This window comes from Rhamphochromis longiceps, linkage group LG23 (assembly GCF_057381845.1).
Source record: "Rhamphochromis longiceps isolate RC_006_pf linkage group LG23, R_longiceps_female_GT1.1, whole genome shotgun sequence".
Taxonomy (NCBI): domain Eukaryota; kingdom Metazoa; phylum Chordata; class Actinopteri; order Cichliformes; family Cichlidae; genus Rhamphochromis; species Rhamphochromis longiceps.
In genome coordinates this window covers 9,734,572-9,750,994 of record NC_140578.1, presented here as the reverse complement: position 1 = coordinate 9,750,994, position 16,423 = coordinate 9,734,572, and the positions used below count along the sequence as shown (strand labels likewise).

The 16,423-nt window shown below is 37.2% G+C and overlaps 1 protein-coding gene across 2 annotated transcripts; it reads left to right on the top strand.

The window, feature by feature from the left end:
- Positions 1 to 7,229: 7,229 nt before the first annotated feature.
- Positions 7,230 to 11,732, top strand: lnp1 (leukemia NUP98 fusion partner 1). Of its 2 annotated transcripts, none has more exons than XM_085397424.1 (4): positions 7,230 to 7,406; positions 10,246 to 10,491; positions 11,214 to 11,303; positions 11,565 to 11,732. In XM_085397424.1, the coding sequence occupies exons 1-4, from the start codon at positions 7,230 to 7,232 to the stop codon at positions 11,730 to 11,732; spliced, it is 681 nt and encodes a 226-aa protein (XP_085253550.1). The 2 variants fall into 2 exon arrangements, with proteins under 2 accessions (XP_085253550.1, XP_085253549.1); XM_085397423.1 differs by having other exon boundaries at positions 11,211 to 11,303.
- The last annotated feature ends 4,691 nt before the right edge of the window (positions 11,733 to 16,423 follow it).

The window sequence follows — 16,423 nt, the reverse complement described above, 5'->3', positions numbered from 1 at the left end:
CCTGTGTCTGAATGTTTGTCTCCCCTTTGTCTGAATTTCTTTAAACTGTCAAACTTTTTCTTTATCGATGGACACAAAGTGTGGAGTTTATTTTACTATTTCTGTGTCGTTGCATATTCAGTACAATGGCGTGACTGAACGATGACAAATGCAGTGGTCTGTTTGGACAAATCTGTTTATTTGGATCCAAAACATCAGAAAAATCTAGCTCGGTTTGAAAGAATAAATGCCACAAATTTGTCCTGTGGAATTACGCATCCACTGTGTAAGAATAGGTAAGTCCGAAAATATTTTTAATGTGGGAATTTACGCATCCTGTGTGAAAGTTTTAAAAGTTTTACTGGGAGCCAGTTATAGAGGACCACAAGGCCACATGCATTGAAACAAAGAATTCTGTGCTTAAATTATGAATTGTATAATAAATCATCCATTTGTGAATTCATTTTTCAAAATGATTTTATTTATTCAAACAAAATTAAAGTAATTGGTTTAATAGTTTAAAAATAAAAACATTTAAATCAATTTTTCAAAGTGAATTATTAATCCATTAATAAATGAGAAATTGATTTCATAAAAAAATTACACTCAATAGAAACAGATTTTCAAAAACCATTTTTGAATAGAAAGCCCTCTCTTACTAATATTTTCCATATATCGTACTTGTTTAAATCTGTCATCTAAATTCTTTATAGGATTCAATTTGTTGTGCACCAAAATATCCTTTAGATTTTTATTTCTTCTATAAGCTGTAACTTTTAAATTGCTGTAAAGGAGGAAGGGCTTGTTGGGCCATCAAAAAAGAGGTATTAAGAGATTGATTCAAGACTCCGATGTGTCTTGAAAAGGTGATTACAAACTGAATCAATTCACTCTGATTATTCCTCCTAATTGTTGGCTGATCCTATCAAAGAGTGCTTTCACTTCACTTTAAATCTGCCCTTAAAAGCGGACTGAGTAACCTCTTGGTCTTAAAGCCTTAAACAACGCTGAAGTAGCTTCTTCCACATGCATCTTAAAGGTACAGATACGATGGAATCTAATCAATTGAGATTTAATAATACTCCTGAAAACATGTCTAGGATGAAAACTTTTTTATATAACAGTATGTGTCTATCTGTATCCTTAAAACAACAAATAGTTGTTTGCTTTGATTATTATTGTTTCTAAAGAAAACTATTGTGTCTAAAAAGTTAACTTGGAATTTATTTAGTTGAAACTGTAACTTCATTAAAGGGGTGGTGATTGTTCAATTTATCAAAAAAGATTTTGAAAGCTTCTAAGCCATGTGTCCAAATACCAAGGGGTTGGCGATAACCACAATCGTCATGTGACGATCATCAATAACTGGAGAAGCATAAGCACAGTGGGGAAATTTTGTGTGAGTGGTGTTGGTAGCAGTAGGCTCGTGCCTGCCAAGTTTGGTGGCAATCGGAGAAAGTTCAATTTTTGAGCCCCTTAGGTGCCCACTGTGGTATTTAAAGGCCTGTGAGGGAGTGGCTGGTTGAATCATGGTTGCAAGGTAGGACATTGAGGTATGTGTATCATAGGATAGAGCTGGAGGAGACCTTTAGGGCAATATAGCACCTGCTGGATGTAGGAGGTACAGAAGCTGAGTTGGGAGTGAAAAAAAGGGTTCCATTTTGAGGACCCATAATGCATTGGAAGAAGGACATAATCAATTTTTTTTTCACTTTTTGCATTTTTTATATATAATTTTTTATTAATTGTCTGTTTCTGTGTCTGTGTGTGTCTGTGTTTGTTTGTTTTTGTATCCCTCTACAATGTGAATTGCAGCCCAGTGATGCTCCAATTCAAATTTGACAGTGCTTTGACAATGCTTCCATCTAGTGGTGAAACAGTTTGCGGCAAACTAACTGGAGCGTGCCTCACCAGGAGAGAGTTATTAGGGCTCTCAGAAAAAATCCCAGCCTTGGAGATCTTCTGGTGAGAGCATAATTGGAGGGGAGAGTCAAAATGCCCCCCACACAATATCCACACTGAATCAGTTTCTTTCCGTTCCGTTGGATCCACTGTGACTCACCTCTCCCTGTGTTGCAGTGCCTCCAATCTACAGTTCACTAACGTGCCACTATCATCCCTGGGTCTCCCGTATCAAGCTTTCACTCCTGTTCACGTAACTTTCATAGCTTTAATCAGCGTATGCCTCTCACAGTTAGTGTTTCTATGACTATGTGTGTATGACCTTGTATATAGCTTTGTAGTTTTATAATGCCTCACAGTTCATGTTATTAGGATTTACCTTAGCTTTGCCCTTGCACCTGTATATAGTCACTGGCAGAGTTTATCCCACAGCTATTGTTATAGTTCACCTGCTCTCAGCTCATATTGTGTCACGTCCTGTACATATGACTGTTTACACCATATCACAATCACTGTAAATAAATCTCGTTACACTAACCTGTGCCGCTGTCTTGGGTCTGTGTTTTTGGTCCATTCTGTGTTGTGACAGTTTTGCCGTGACAATATATTTAAAGTGAGCATGTAGACCGATGTCTTACGCGTATTAAATACAGGTCATACAGGTGTCCCCTCACTGGGATTGCATGCTAAATGATTGTTTGTAAATGAAACCTGTGAATATTAATTGGAAAGTAGAGTTGAGTCAAATTGGTGTGCGCCACCCCCGTCTTCACGGAGCAGCCCTCCCCACGAGACAGGCACCATTCCTGGGATAAAACCTCCAGCAGTGATCCCCCTTTTTCTTTTTATTTGATTTCACTGTAACTGAAAATAGTTTATAAACTAATGAACCAACTGCTAATCGTCATCTGTGAAGGCTGAGAACATGACTACAAAGTCTCAAAGGTCAAAAGGTATTCTCTCTTAACAAGTGAAAGCTCAGTAATGGCCAAAATATTAGTCACATTCTGCCCAATTCTGTTTGCAGATTGCAATTTTTAAAAAAAAAAGAAAGATTTTAAATACTAGTGGGGAACTTTTTCAGTTGCTTTCTCCTTCATGACCTGTACCTACCTGAGAGATCGTGAGAGAAACAAGGCACCTCTGTGTGTGTGTGTGTGTGTGTGTGTGTGTGTGTGTGTGTGTGTGTGTGTGTGTGTGTGTGTGTGTGTGTGTGTGTGTGTGTGTGTGTGTGTGTGTGTGTGTGTGTTTCCAAGCCTCTGCTCAAAACAGACTGTGAGAGGGGAGATCGAGACAGAGAGAAGCCGTCATCTGCTGGAGTGCTGGTCTGTCTGGAACGTGCTGCTGCCTGGCTACTCAATTTGTGCCTAGGGCCATCCGTCCTCAAACAGTCACCAGCAGTGGGCAATTTTTCAAAGTCAACTCTACTAGCTGTCAGAAGAGTCTGACTGTAACATCTATTCATAGAAAAACTATTCCCTGATTAGTTGGACAATGCAAGGTCTGGCTTTAAATTATATCATAACTGACTTACACACAGATGATGAATTAAAAGAAAACAAAACACAGTTAAGCATCTTAGAACATCTACAATAGATGATCAAGGTGGTTGAAATTTGGTCAGTTTCATATATAAAATTAAAATGATTCATGTGGTGTCATGACTTCATGCTTCATGTTTGACTAGTTTATATTCTATTGTTTTATTGTTATATTAAATGTAAGTATTCTTATGTAAACAGTATGTTTATGAGGGAAGACAAACTCAACACATGACGCACTCTTCAACCTAAATTCAAATTTTAACATATATTAAATTAATTAACAAACTTTAAAAACAACAACACTAAAATCTAGAACCATAATAGAACCACATGAAGTATATGAAAAAAAAAAAACATCATTAAAATAAAGAGTTTCTTCTATTGGGGAGATTCTTTGAAGAACCAGACCACCTTTATTAACCTGAGAGTGCTCATTGAACCATGCAGTGTGAATAGGAGAGACCTGGGAGAGACCACTCCCATTGCATATTTTATCACAGGATAAAAGTGATCAATCAAAACAACTTTACCAAACCAATTACCAAACCATACCAGCAAAATCCCCCCTGTCATCAGAGCAAAGCCCCAAATCCCCTCACTGTGGAGAGCCAGAGTTCAACTTTTTCCTTTAATTTGTCACTTGTCTCCGGTTCTTTCTGTAGTGAATTTAATCCTTTTTGTTTTTCAAATACAAATATTTCTGTTTTTCAGTTTCATTGAATTAAGAGCAAGATATGTAAAAATCGATCAATCTGTTAAAGTTGAGCATAGCACAAAACGTGTGCCCGCCCTGAACATAATCGATTCTTGCAATGAAGGCCATAAAATCAATTTTGCCTGGCACCACATGTGATGTGAGACAATAACCTTGTGTGTTACATGTGTGGTGTGTGTGTAGCTGTGGGAAGATGGATGGATGGATGGATAGGGGCTACTAAGAATGTCTGATCTTCTGTTGACTCCACCTGTTATTCCTATAAACTGTGCCTGCTATTGTTAGCACTGCGTGGCTCAGTTGTAGCTGCTGCCAGCAGGTACTTGGTAACCTGTGATTACTGAGACGTGTCTGTGCTCTCCTGATGCACGTGGCATGTTGTTTGGAAATGTAAATCTTTACAGATCAGCTATGTGAACACAGCAGATTATTCCATTTAGATTTTTTAATCTGATTAACATAAATTCATGCTGGTATAGTTTATTCATGCAGGTTGTTGTTGCTGCTCTTTCTGCAGTGCAGTCTGTTGATTAAGTGAGTGAGTCCAGGGTAACTCCTGCTTCCAGGGATCATTTTGCAAACATTGTTCTTCATTTATAGTATTTATAAAATCCACTTTTTTTTTTACAAATCTCAAATATTCAGATCATATTTGAATAATAAACTTGCTCTAATAATAATAAACTTGTGAGGCCCGTCTCATGTCATGTTTAAACAGGATTTTAGAAAAATGTTTTCAAAATCAAGTCCTAGAGACTGATATCGTATCCCAACATACTTACAGCTAATAGCTATGAGTAGATAGGTGATCTATCTGAGTCAACTAAACAGAAAGTATTGCCTCATTTGTCTCTTTAATTGCCCAAAGATGTATTCTCCCACACTGGAAGTCACCCAAGCCACCAACAGAAAAGTCTTGACCGACAGATCTAATGTCATTCCTTAAATTGGAAAAGTTTATAGTTTCTCTTAGAGGGGCCAATAAGAAATGTTATACCTCACGTAAGCCTTTCCTTTCATATCTCCTTCCTTCTAAGGAACCCAAATTCCTTTTCCCTTAAAAAAAACCCAAAACAAACTTTTTCTTTGTTGCTTTTTTTTTTCTTTTAGCAAACACTTGTTGTGACACTAAGGTTTAACTATATGTAGACTGTATGTTTTGTATGTAAATGTATAATAAGGTCTCAATAAAACAATATAAAATATTGTGTTTGTGCATTCCTTGCCTCCCTTCATTGGCCTCCAGTGAAATCTGAAATTCATTTTCTAATTTTACTATCATACAAAAGACTGAAAGGCCGGCCCCTGCTTTCATAAGAACTGTTAAAACTGTTAAAACCCAATTCCACTCAGGGTATTTTAAGTGTTGTGCATTCTGATTTTAAATGTAGAGGTGACCAAAACTAAATTTTGGAACAGCCTTCTTCAACTTATCAAGTAGGTTATGCCTCTGCTTTGATTTAAACTAGCTTTAATACGATAGCATTTTCTGAAACATTTTATACTGATTATCGTGGTCATTCGGCCTTTAAAAAAAGCATGATGATTATGTAATTAATCGATTAAGAGTACGATTATGTGTCTGCATGAATGCATGCTTGTATGGTATGCAACAAGCTGCTGTACACAGTCACTTATCAGTAATAACAAATTATCAATAAGTCATTGTATTTTTATTATGTATTATATGGTGTGGTGTTGTATTGTATAGCTATTCTCTCCTGTTTTAGTTGTTTGATACAGAGGGTTTATCCTAAATCTGAAACACAATTTTAATTTTATATTTTAAAAAAAAAAAACCTGTGCAGATTTGTAATGTATGAATACGAGATTGTTTTCAATACTTTTAATTCAATTCAATTTTATTTATAGCACCAAATCACAACAGCAGTCGCCTCAAAGTGTTTTATATTGTAAGATAAAGACCCCATAATAATACTGGATGGAGGCTCGTTGATATTATAATATCTCAACGGCGCACACGGATAGTACGCTTCATTTATTTAATAAAATGTGGTCATTTGTCTTCAGGTGTGACCTTGTTTCATCCTTATTTTTGGAAAGAACACAGATTACCGTAATCTCTTTCTCAGTGGGGATCTGAGGTTACATGATAAAGCAGCATGAATGTCTCATAACAGTGCCTGCCCTGCCCTTCTCTTTGAGATCTTTACAACATTATTAGCACAGGGAAACTTTGAGTTTGTAAAAGAGCAGAAAAAGACTTTTATATAATTTCTTCTGCTTTTTTGTTAAAAAACACAAAAACCTAATGAAAACATGGTGTGTCTAACATGAATATTTCCAATAATACACAATCCCCTTTGTGTAGTAATATCAATAGTATTTAATACTACTACTACTAATTTTTCAGACTGAACTGACACGATATATACTGAATTATGATGCCAGAGATGTTGCTTTTCTAGCTGATGGCCTTGTATTACATGTTTTCATTGTTCATGTATAAAATCTGGATTTTACATACTTGACTTAAAAGAGCAAAACAAATAAACTTGTATACAGTGTAATATTAAAGCTCTTTGCCCTGTATTGCACAAGCCTTGGGCTCTCAGCACCCAGTTGCCTGCGCTCCATAATTATTGACAGGTTTGATGTACTCAGCGAGTGGAAAGTATGGGGAAATTGGAGTTTCAGTTGTCTACCCCGAGGCTGATGACTGTAATGGAAAGATTAAAAGGAGTGGTCACATCACCCACCCTGTGCCAAAATACTAGCTGTTCCGTCACAGCTACCACCTCGCTGTTTATTCCAATCACCTCCAGTTTATGTTCTACCAGTGACGTTAAATAGATTATAGAGGATTCACTTATTTAAAGACTGGAGCTAAATCTCTGCAGGTTATTTTTAGATTGTCCAAGGATAACAACAAAAGCGACAGCTTGATTCACTAGAGGCATCTAATTGAAGTAAGTCACTTTTGCCATGTGGGACAGTGCAGTGTAGCAGAGCAGCTGGTCTGTTAGACACTCAATAGGTCAGCTGAGTGTTGTCAGTACTCACCCCATTCACTTTCATCTGTTGTACCAAGACCTGCTGCACCAAGAAGCTCCCTGCACAGCTCCATCATGTCTCTACGGCTTCTGCCTGCTATCATTATGGACAATGACGAGGACGATGATAGTAACTTCACAAAATGGATGAGCAGTTACTGGGGTCACGGACCAGACGCTGTACATTCCAGAGAAAGAAAACACAGGCCTTCAAAAACACAAGTTGATAGACGAGCATCACTCCCGACTGCGGTAAGGACCGGCTGCACTTCACGTATGTGTTCAGCTCTGCAGCATTCGACTTGATGCATGCACTGACATTTAAACAGCAGCAAAACACTTTTAACAAACATTTTTTGCAGTTTCTCTTGTCCAGTTTTACACCACATATGGACAGCATGCTTGTACACTTGACACTATAAACATCTTAAATTTTATTCTGTATAGCCCTTCATTGATAATTGGAGGGAAAATAAAATATATGCACTCTCTGATGAATGTATTTCACTATACTAATTAAAGGCCAGTTTAATAAATATAATAAAGTACATTTATCAGACAGTATACTTTCTATGTATTTCTTTAAAAGCAGCTCAGGGTGTTAGAAAGATCCCATACCTTCACTGACTGCAAATATCACTGCATGGAATATTTATAAAACACAGAGTTTTATTTTCTCTGAAAAAGACAAAATATGGACTATGACAGCAGAATAATGCACATGTATGTTTTACAAGCTGGTATGAGAACTAATTAAATATTAAAGCTTCCGAACAAAAAGCCTCTAGTAGTGTGCAAACTGTTGTTTTGGTAAATTTCCCCATGAAAGCCTGCAAAGTACGAAATTATTGATGCTCTAAGTGAGTTGTTTTCTATTACTTTACATCAGAGCGATCAAACACTGCAAATGCCGTGCCACGTGCTGAGCTGTTCACAGTCTCATTAGGAAAAACAGTATAGTTCTATAATGAATACAGACCAGTCTGGTGTTTGTGTTGTAGCTGTGTCTGTGTAGGTCTGTAGGAAAATTATTTTTTCCAACTAAAAATGCCTTCACATCTGATATCATTTTCTTATATAAACAATGTTTTTAAGTCATGGGCTGCCGCATGCCAAAGCTCTTACACATATTCTTCATTCAATAGCGTTCCAACTCTTCCATAACCTCTGGCTATGTGGATGTTTAGCAAAAAATAGAGGTACAACTTAAAGCAGCAAACAAGCAGAAGAGCAACCAACATGAATGGCGCACAATTTAGTGATTTGTATTTTTTATTAATAACACAGAACAGGGTAACTTATCTATCAGCATAGTCAAGTGTCATGGCCTGTGTGGTGAATAGTGGTGCTTACTTTATAGTTTTCTGGTATATTTTCATTAGTGTGATGACAAATTTCATAGGAGTTAAGCGAAAACTAAAGGATGGAAGGAGCCAAAGAAACTCTTTCTAATCTAAAGCAGGTGATAAGAGTCACAAAAGTGTAAGTGCACACATATAAAGTGGTCTCTCTGTGGAAGAAAAGAAACTTACAAGCAAGTAGTTTACAGACAACACTGGGTGAGCACAATCAGTTCTCATCATGAAGGAAGCACTGACAAATGCAAAAAAACAAATGTAGTAGCATAGTGTAACCTTTCACTAATAATCAGAAGAAGTGCTGTTTAAACTGAAGCCTGCAGTTCCCCGTATGCTCTGTTTTTAAGCAAGCAAATAGAGAAGTAATGCACAGATTCTTGGTCTGATAGTGGAACTATTGGTCAGTATATTTAAAATAACAATTTTGCTGAAAGCCTATGCTATATAAGTTTATTCTGGGAAATAAAGAAATTCTCATTCAAATAACAACTATTCTGAATATTTTTAGCCTTTCTTCATACTACATTTATCTTTTAAAATGCAGCAAATGCAAAAATGGTGTCACAGATGAGCCCATGACGTTACTAAATGTTCCAGGACGTTTATCAGTCAACAAGGCGGGCAGCTACAAATAGCAATGTTTGTCCTATAACAGTTAAAACTAGCAACATCAACATAACAAGCCACTTCCTTGCACCGCAAAACAAAAAAAGCTTCTTGCAAATACCATAAAAACATAGTATATATATATATAAAAGATGTAATTAACCCCTATGACCGTTCTTTTTTTGAAGTCCTGTTTGAAGCTTAAAGTTTGAAATTTTGGCTGGTGAGATCGAGGTTTATGAAATCGAAGTGAGGGGTTGATCCAAAGAAAAAATACACTGCACATATAAAAACGTTTGACTCCTAAAGTAGCTACACCCTAAAGCGGTGGTAGGCGATTAATTCAAAATTGAAGAACCTGCTCAGTTAAAGAAGTCTTGACAGTACTAACTGAGATAGTAGATCAACAGAAAATCTGACATATTAAGGTGCATCAGCGTTGACTGCACTTTTCACACCTTTACACATATTTTGACCTATTTAAAGTAACATTTATCACATTGTTTAGTTTCTTTAAACAGAAAAAATCACATTGTCACAGATCTCTCATGTTATTTTTTTTCCTCAAATTTAAAGTCAAAGGAACATCTAGACATCGTATTTTTTTCCTCAGCAGCAGTAATAAAGTTAAGTAGAACCAGAAATAACTTCTGGGGTTGTAGAATGTCAGCCTGTGTCTAGTGCATCGCTATTTAAAGCTCCCATTAAGAGTTAAACCTTGGTTTAGTAATGAGTGCTCCAGAAATACATCATTTGAAGAGAACAGTTCAGTAGTTACAGATTTACAAGTCTAGCCAAACACTGAAATTCATCTGTACCTTCACCTTTGATGTTTTACTGGAGTTGCATTATCAGATTATTGCTGTTGTGTAAATATATATTTACGTTCTGTCCTGAGTCTAGAGTCAAACTATATATAGGTAGCTGCTTTGCCAACATGTTACTTAAGGATATTAGCGAGTGAGTGTTTAACCCCATTGACAGACATAAGGCAGACATGGTTGTCTCTCTAGTTTAATCTTCTTACAACTCCGCCTCACTATTAGAGGGAATGTGACACAATAATTTTACTCTCAAGTGTTGTTACGTGGTGTAATAACACTTATCGTTGTGTTCTTAATCCTCAGTCACAGTTAGATGTCATGAAGTTAAACAGGTTTCATGCGGCTACAATGGCGCCCACTCCCAGCCACGTCAAATCAAGAGAGGATAAGGGGGAAACCAGGGTCCACCAGAAGCCTCGCCGTGCCTCTGCAGATGACAACATCCGCGCTAAGACTGCAATCGCAGAGAATCGCATCACCACCATCCCAGAGCTCACAGAGACACTTGAGAAGAGGCTCTGTCTAAATGATAAGAAGACCACGTCTCTGGTGAGCAGGAGGATTTATAACATTAACTAAACGAACGATAAATGGTCCTTACAGATTTTTACCTTCTCATAGTGTTATAGATGACCGAAGGACGATCAGACTTGATGGTCTTTCTCCTCCTCATATAAAATTACGAAGCCCGTAAAAATTAAGGAGCCTGAAACGCTGCATTACTTTTATGTGCTGCCAAAGACAAAGCTGTGAATTACATAACCTACAAATACCCACATAATTAACTGGTCTTGAATGCACACAAGGACCTTGAAGTTTTCTTTTTCTTCTATTGTCCATGCTTTTTGTCGGCATACTAAAGAATATAGTTGTGAATGCATGTTTAATCCTTTTTCATTTTTATACCTGATTTTTCTTGGAACAAAATTTTTTGTCAAGCCCTGTTAAAACTCATTGTCAGGGGTTTAATGTTAATGAAACGGTGTTTCTGTATCTTTGTGGTGTCACAGGAAATCAATAAAAAAAACGTGATACATAACATACACAGTGCAAATAACATTTACAGCTTATCATAACTTTGTGAAAAATTATATCTTTATTTATTAGTTTACTGAAATTAAATGGAGCTCCTTCACTTTGGTATATAAGTTACATATATGAAGTTCCTGTCACTTAATCTCCCACTGATGCAATAATACAGGTTTATTATTTTTATAAATACATAAGTTATTGAAATCTTGGTCAGATGTTGTTTCTTTTTCTCACAGAAGAAGGACGATACGTTGTGCCTGATCTGTCATGAGGACATGCGTAAGAATGGGAGGGGAGTGCCACATTGTACACACCGCTTTCATAAAGAGGTAAGAGAACCTGCACACGTCAGATCTACTGCATGACCTCTGTCTACACTGTGTTCCCTAAAATCCCTGCAAGTCAGACACCAGATCTCTGATGCATGATATCAGCCTGTTCCCTGACATGCATGATGTGAACTGGAATGAAAACACAATGCCTGCAGCAGAAACTTATCCCTGTAGATGCATGGAGTACACTGAACAGCCTGAGGTCCCAGGAACTGGATACTTACTCATTATGATGTTTCCATCTGGTGGGTGCTGAAGGCAGCTCGGAGGTTAGAGCAGTGTCGGCCCCGAAGCAGCAGTGAAGCAGCTGTTTTACAGGGGAGGAAGCTCTATGAGGAGAGGAGGAGGTCTGCAGATGGACAGATTTCCACGGAGAAGGAGCAGCACACACTCCATCGTCAACATTCCCTGAGGAGACATCGCTGATATTGTTTTCAAGAAGGGGAAAATGCATGATTTGCAGTGAAAACATCAGGATTTCTCCTGAACTTTTACTACGATGTGACACTGAAAAATCAGGGCCTCAAATCCCCTCTGGGCCAGAGTTTTAGGTCACTTTTGGAATAATTGCAACTTCTTCTCTTCAGTGTGCAAACACAGAGTTAAAAATGTTTGAAAAGGGTTAGAGTTAGAAAAAAAAATTGAGACCGAGTTTAAAGGTTTGAACTCAAAGTTTTCTGAGTATGACAAACTGTACTGCACCATGACTATGTAAACAGGGGTGTTGCTAAAGTGTTGGCTTGGGGCCTGAAATTTATTAGGTCCACCTGGTGCCCCAGCTTAATCTTTATTATGTAAATGAAAACATGAGTGAAAATAACAGGGGGATGTAAGGTGTCCAGTTACATTTTTGCTGTAAAAACACTGTGGTACTCCTCAATACATTATTGTAAATATAACTATATAATGTTATATAATATGATAATACACACTAAAAGCTCTTCTGCTCAGTTATGGATGTATGACTCCCCCATGACATGCCTCACAGTGGTTTGATCCACTGCTTGTTGTTTCCTGACTCTAGTGCTGCATTCTGCAAATTTTGGCATTGATTCAATACTAACTAAATACAGGGCCAGTATTACCGATACCATTTAACCAATGAAAGCAGCTTATGTATTGAAGATGAGATGAAGTATCATCAATATACAAAGTCTGAACACACTTTAATGAAATCACTGTGATTTTTCCTTTCACCAAAACAATTCAGCTGTGTGCCTGTTTCTAAAGCACTTTGGATCGGTTTATGTTGGATCAGTTTATGTTGTTTAAATAAATAAAGTAGGCATGACGGCCAGCACAAAAAGTTTCAGGGATTTTTCACTATTGTTTTTCACACATTTCACTATTGGTTAGAAACAAAGTATCAATCCTATTGCTCTAGTATCGATTCAACACTAGTACCAGCATTGGTATCCATGGATACAAGTCTGGTCAAAGTTAAAATCACCATAACTCAGTGGATTTTCAAACAATTTTCAAGTGGTTTCGTTTGGCATTTTTTTTCTGATTTCATTTGGTGTTTTCTCCTTTTCTGTGCTCTACACCACCCTTACTGGTTCTTGGGTCCCTCTGTGCCAAAACCATATAAAATTTCCTGGAAACGCCTCTGTATGTAACGGTCATTGTATTCAGTTATTAGACTTACAGCACGTTATTGGATGAGAAGATACCTCTATGATTATACTAATTAAATGGTTTTAAATATCACTTTAGAATAAATATACTTTATAATCAATAGAGAATATTTACAGTTTATAAAAGCATTTCATCAGAACTACAGTGAGTCACTTTATATACTGTTGAATCTGTTGACAATCAGAACTTGTAAACATGTTAACATTTTGTCAAAGTGAATATAATAAAAGTCAATAAAAAGCAAGGCACCACATTATTAACTGTAAAGAAATTTATTTAAAACCTTCTTTGACTCGTAGCCTTTGAAACAGAGAAAGCTGCTCAAATAGGCAGCAACACTGTCCCTTCCAGCTAAGGGTTAGGGTCTGTGAACGTAGATCCTGTTGCTCATGCATCAACATGTTGGAAATGACCTCCTGGCATCAGTTGAAAATATCAATGACTGCATAAATGATACATGATACAGATCATAGCAACAATGATGCAATGGTGTGTTTTAAAATGTGTTTCAGTGCATGGAGCAGTGGCTATGGAGGAAAAGGAACTGTCCCACATGCCGTGTCTACGTATCCATGCTAAAGCCCCTCTATTGGCCTTCTTGTCGCACCACCGTCCCATAATGGTCCTGCACCTACACTTGAAATGCCTGCATGTATATGTGACCCCAAGACCTCCTCCTCTCCATCTCCACGCCTCGTTCTTTCTGCATGAACACCCTCTGCAAAACTGTCTTCTGTCCCTGAAGGAAGCAGGAAATGAGAGTGAGGATATCTCATGTGAGAGACACGAGCTGTCATTGGACGGTGATTATTTATATAAGAGCTCTTGTAAATTAATGCACTATCAGGGGAGGATTAGTCTTTCTTGTTCTTATTTTGTTTTTGTCCAAAAATGATTCTAAACAATTTCTAATGACATGCAGTTAGGTGGAGCAAATATCCTCAAAACTGACAATATTTTTTGGTAATGAACAAAATAATCTGCCTGAATTCTGCTGAGTTTGTGGTTGAGGTTGAATATTTCCAAGTTCTGAAGTTGAACTTAGATATAAAATCACATCATGAAATATAAACAAACAACTCATAAATTAGTCTTCTTACAGCAGGTAGCATATGAATGTGTGCATCAGTAGCAGTCGAATTTCAGGGCTCATAAGACCTCCCATCTGAGTTCCACTGAGCACATCTTTGGCAAGCTGTTTCCCCTCAGTTTAAAGCTTTTAAATGTTAAAAGTTTAATGCTAAGCTGACTAGTTTCTGACTTTGGTTTTATATTTAGCACAGAAATATGGGGAACGTAAATATTTTCCCAAAACCATTCATACACACAAATATTCTATATATTTTTTGACAACATTTGACTGACATCTTATAATAATCACAAGTTCCTGATATAGTTTTAATTAAAAATCTTGAAAACAGTCTTAAAAAAAGCTGAAAACTACAGAGAATCAGCTCTAAGACAGGTGACAAATTAAAGGAAAACCATCAAAACCAGTGACCCACGCACTGAAGGGGTCCAGTGGCTATGTTTTGGTGCACTGATTTGAGTCCAGACAGCGTCACTGTATAGCGATACAAACTTTGTCTGACTGGTTACTTTTATGCTACAATGAAAGATGCCACCTTCTACTCGACACAAGGGGTTACTGAATGCTTTTATTACTCAGAACATGATTTTAAGTTAAGCAGTGCTGTACACCATATGAGAGAATGTCTTTTGGAATGATAATGTTTCAGAGGCTTCAGTCGGTACTAAGGTGCATTAGAATTGCTCTGTCAGCACATGGCAGCTCAATACCTTATTGAGAAGCATGAAGTTGATTTTCCTTCTTTGTCACCTGTCAGTATGGGTTTTTTGCATATTCTGCAGAAGGTGGTTGGTGTATTTCAGTCAATGCTGATTACCCAGTAGAGAAATTTCAACAGCTGCACTAGCAATAGCTCTGCTCTGCTATTTTGAAGGATTGAGCATGCACATTTATTTATTGCCTGCATTCACAATGCTTTCTCTTAAGTAACAAAACTCCTCCCCTGCATCAGTGTCATATCTTATCGTACATCTGCACCGTCTTCCTGCCTTACCCAATTAGCTTTTGTTTTGCATGTAAAGGTTTTTGCGTGTGACTTCTATTCGATCGTTTTCAAACATCTCTCTTGTGCCGTGTGTTTTGCACTTCCATGTGAGAAGTTTACAGTATGTACACAAAGTCCAACTAAAAAGAGCTGGCCTATGTATATATTTAGCCATGTAAATATGCAGTTATATAAAGGATAGCTCTGTAGTTAATGAAAATTAGAATGCAATTTTAAAATGCTGCTATAGCAGTTCATTTAACCAGCAAATGCTCATAACTACCATTAGATTTATGCACAAAGACACAAAACCTTTGCACTCTGCAGAACAGTTAAAGGCTGTTGGGTTCAGTATGCTTACACCACGGAGGTTATGTGTTTAATTACATTTTCCAACCTTGTGCTTAAAAAGCTGAAGAACTTTTTATGACTCTCAGCAGCACCAACTTCCAGCTGCTGTGTTCACTGTTTCCATTTCACTGTTGTTGTTGTTTTTGCACTCTTGAATAAAAACACAATGAAATGAGTGAAACACCTGTTCTGTATCTCTTTGTTTATCTCTTGATCCCTTTTGTTGTTTCCTTATTCTATCCGCCTTACCCAGGTTAATGAAACAAGTAAAAACAAGTGTTCAGGTAGTTAGGTTTTTCTCCTCTGGTTATTTTCTGTTTTACTTTGAAGGGTTGTTTTCTGTCCATCTTTCCCTGACCCTTTGATTGTTGTAACCTTCTAAGTATGCTCGCCTGTGTCTCATCCTCCTCTGCCAGTTATCCCAAGTGTCAGTGTTGCTCCTTTCTGAGCTGCCTGCTTGATTCACCTGAGTTTACGATTTTGATCTTCACACTGAGCAACCAAATGTGACGCACAAAGTTTCTTATCTAATATGCCAAATATCTATATCTTGATGTTGCCTAGAAACCACCTAGTAAAATGAGTTTATTTCCTCTAACGTTATGCACCTACAACACTTCATAAATGCATCATATCATTTTAATCTCACAGCCACCAGCATGAAGAGGGTAAATAATAGTAAAGCAAGGCCATGTGCTTGTACAGAAAGTTTTTCTTAACTGTTGGTTAGCTGGATGTGTTAACCTTAATTACATATAATGTAATGGTTAACACCAGCTACAACATTAAAGTGCTATAATGAATAATTATGGCCCAGTACTATAATTGATAACTCTGCATAATAAGTTCTCTTCTTTCTTTCAAGGTCCCTGGTACTCCTACGGAAGAGGATTAGGGCCACTGGAAAAAAAAATCTGAGAAAAAAGTCAGAATTCTGACTTTTTTTTCTCAGAATTCAGGAAAAGAAGAAGAAAAAAGACGTGCCCACTTTTTTTTCCCAGTGGCCCTAATCCTCTTCCGTATACTCCCCTATGTCGCCCCACTGAAAAAAAA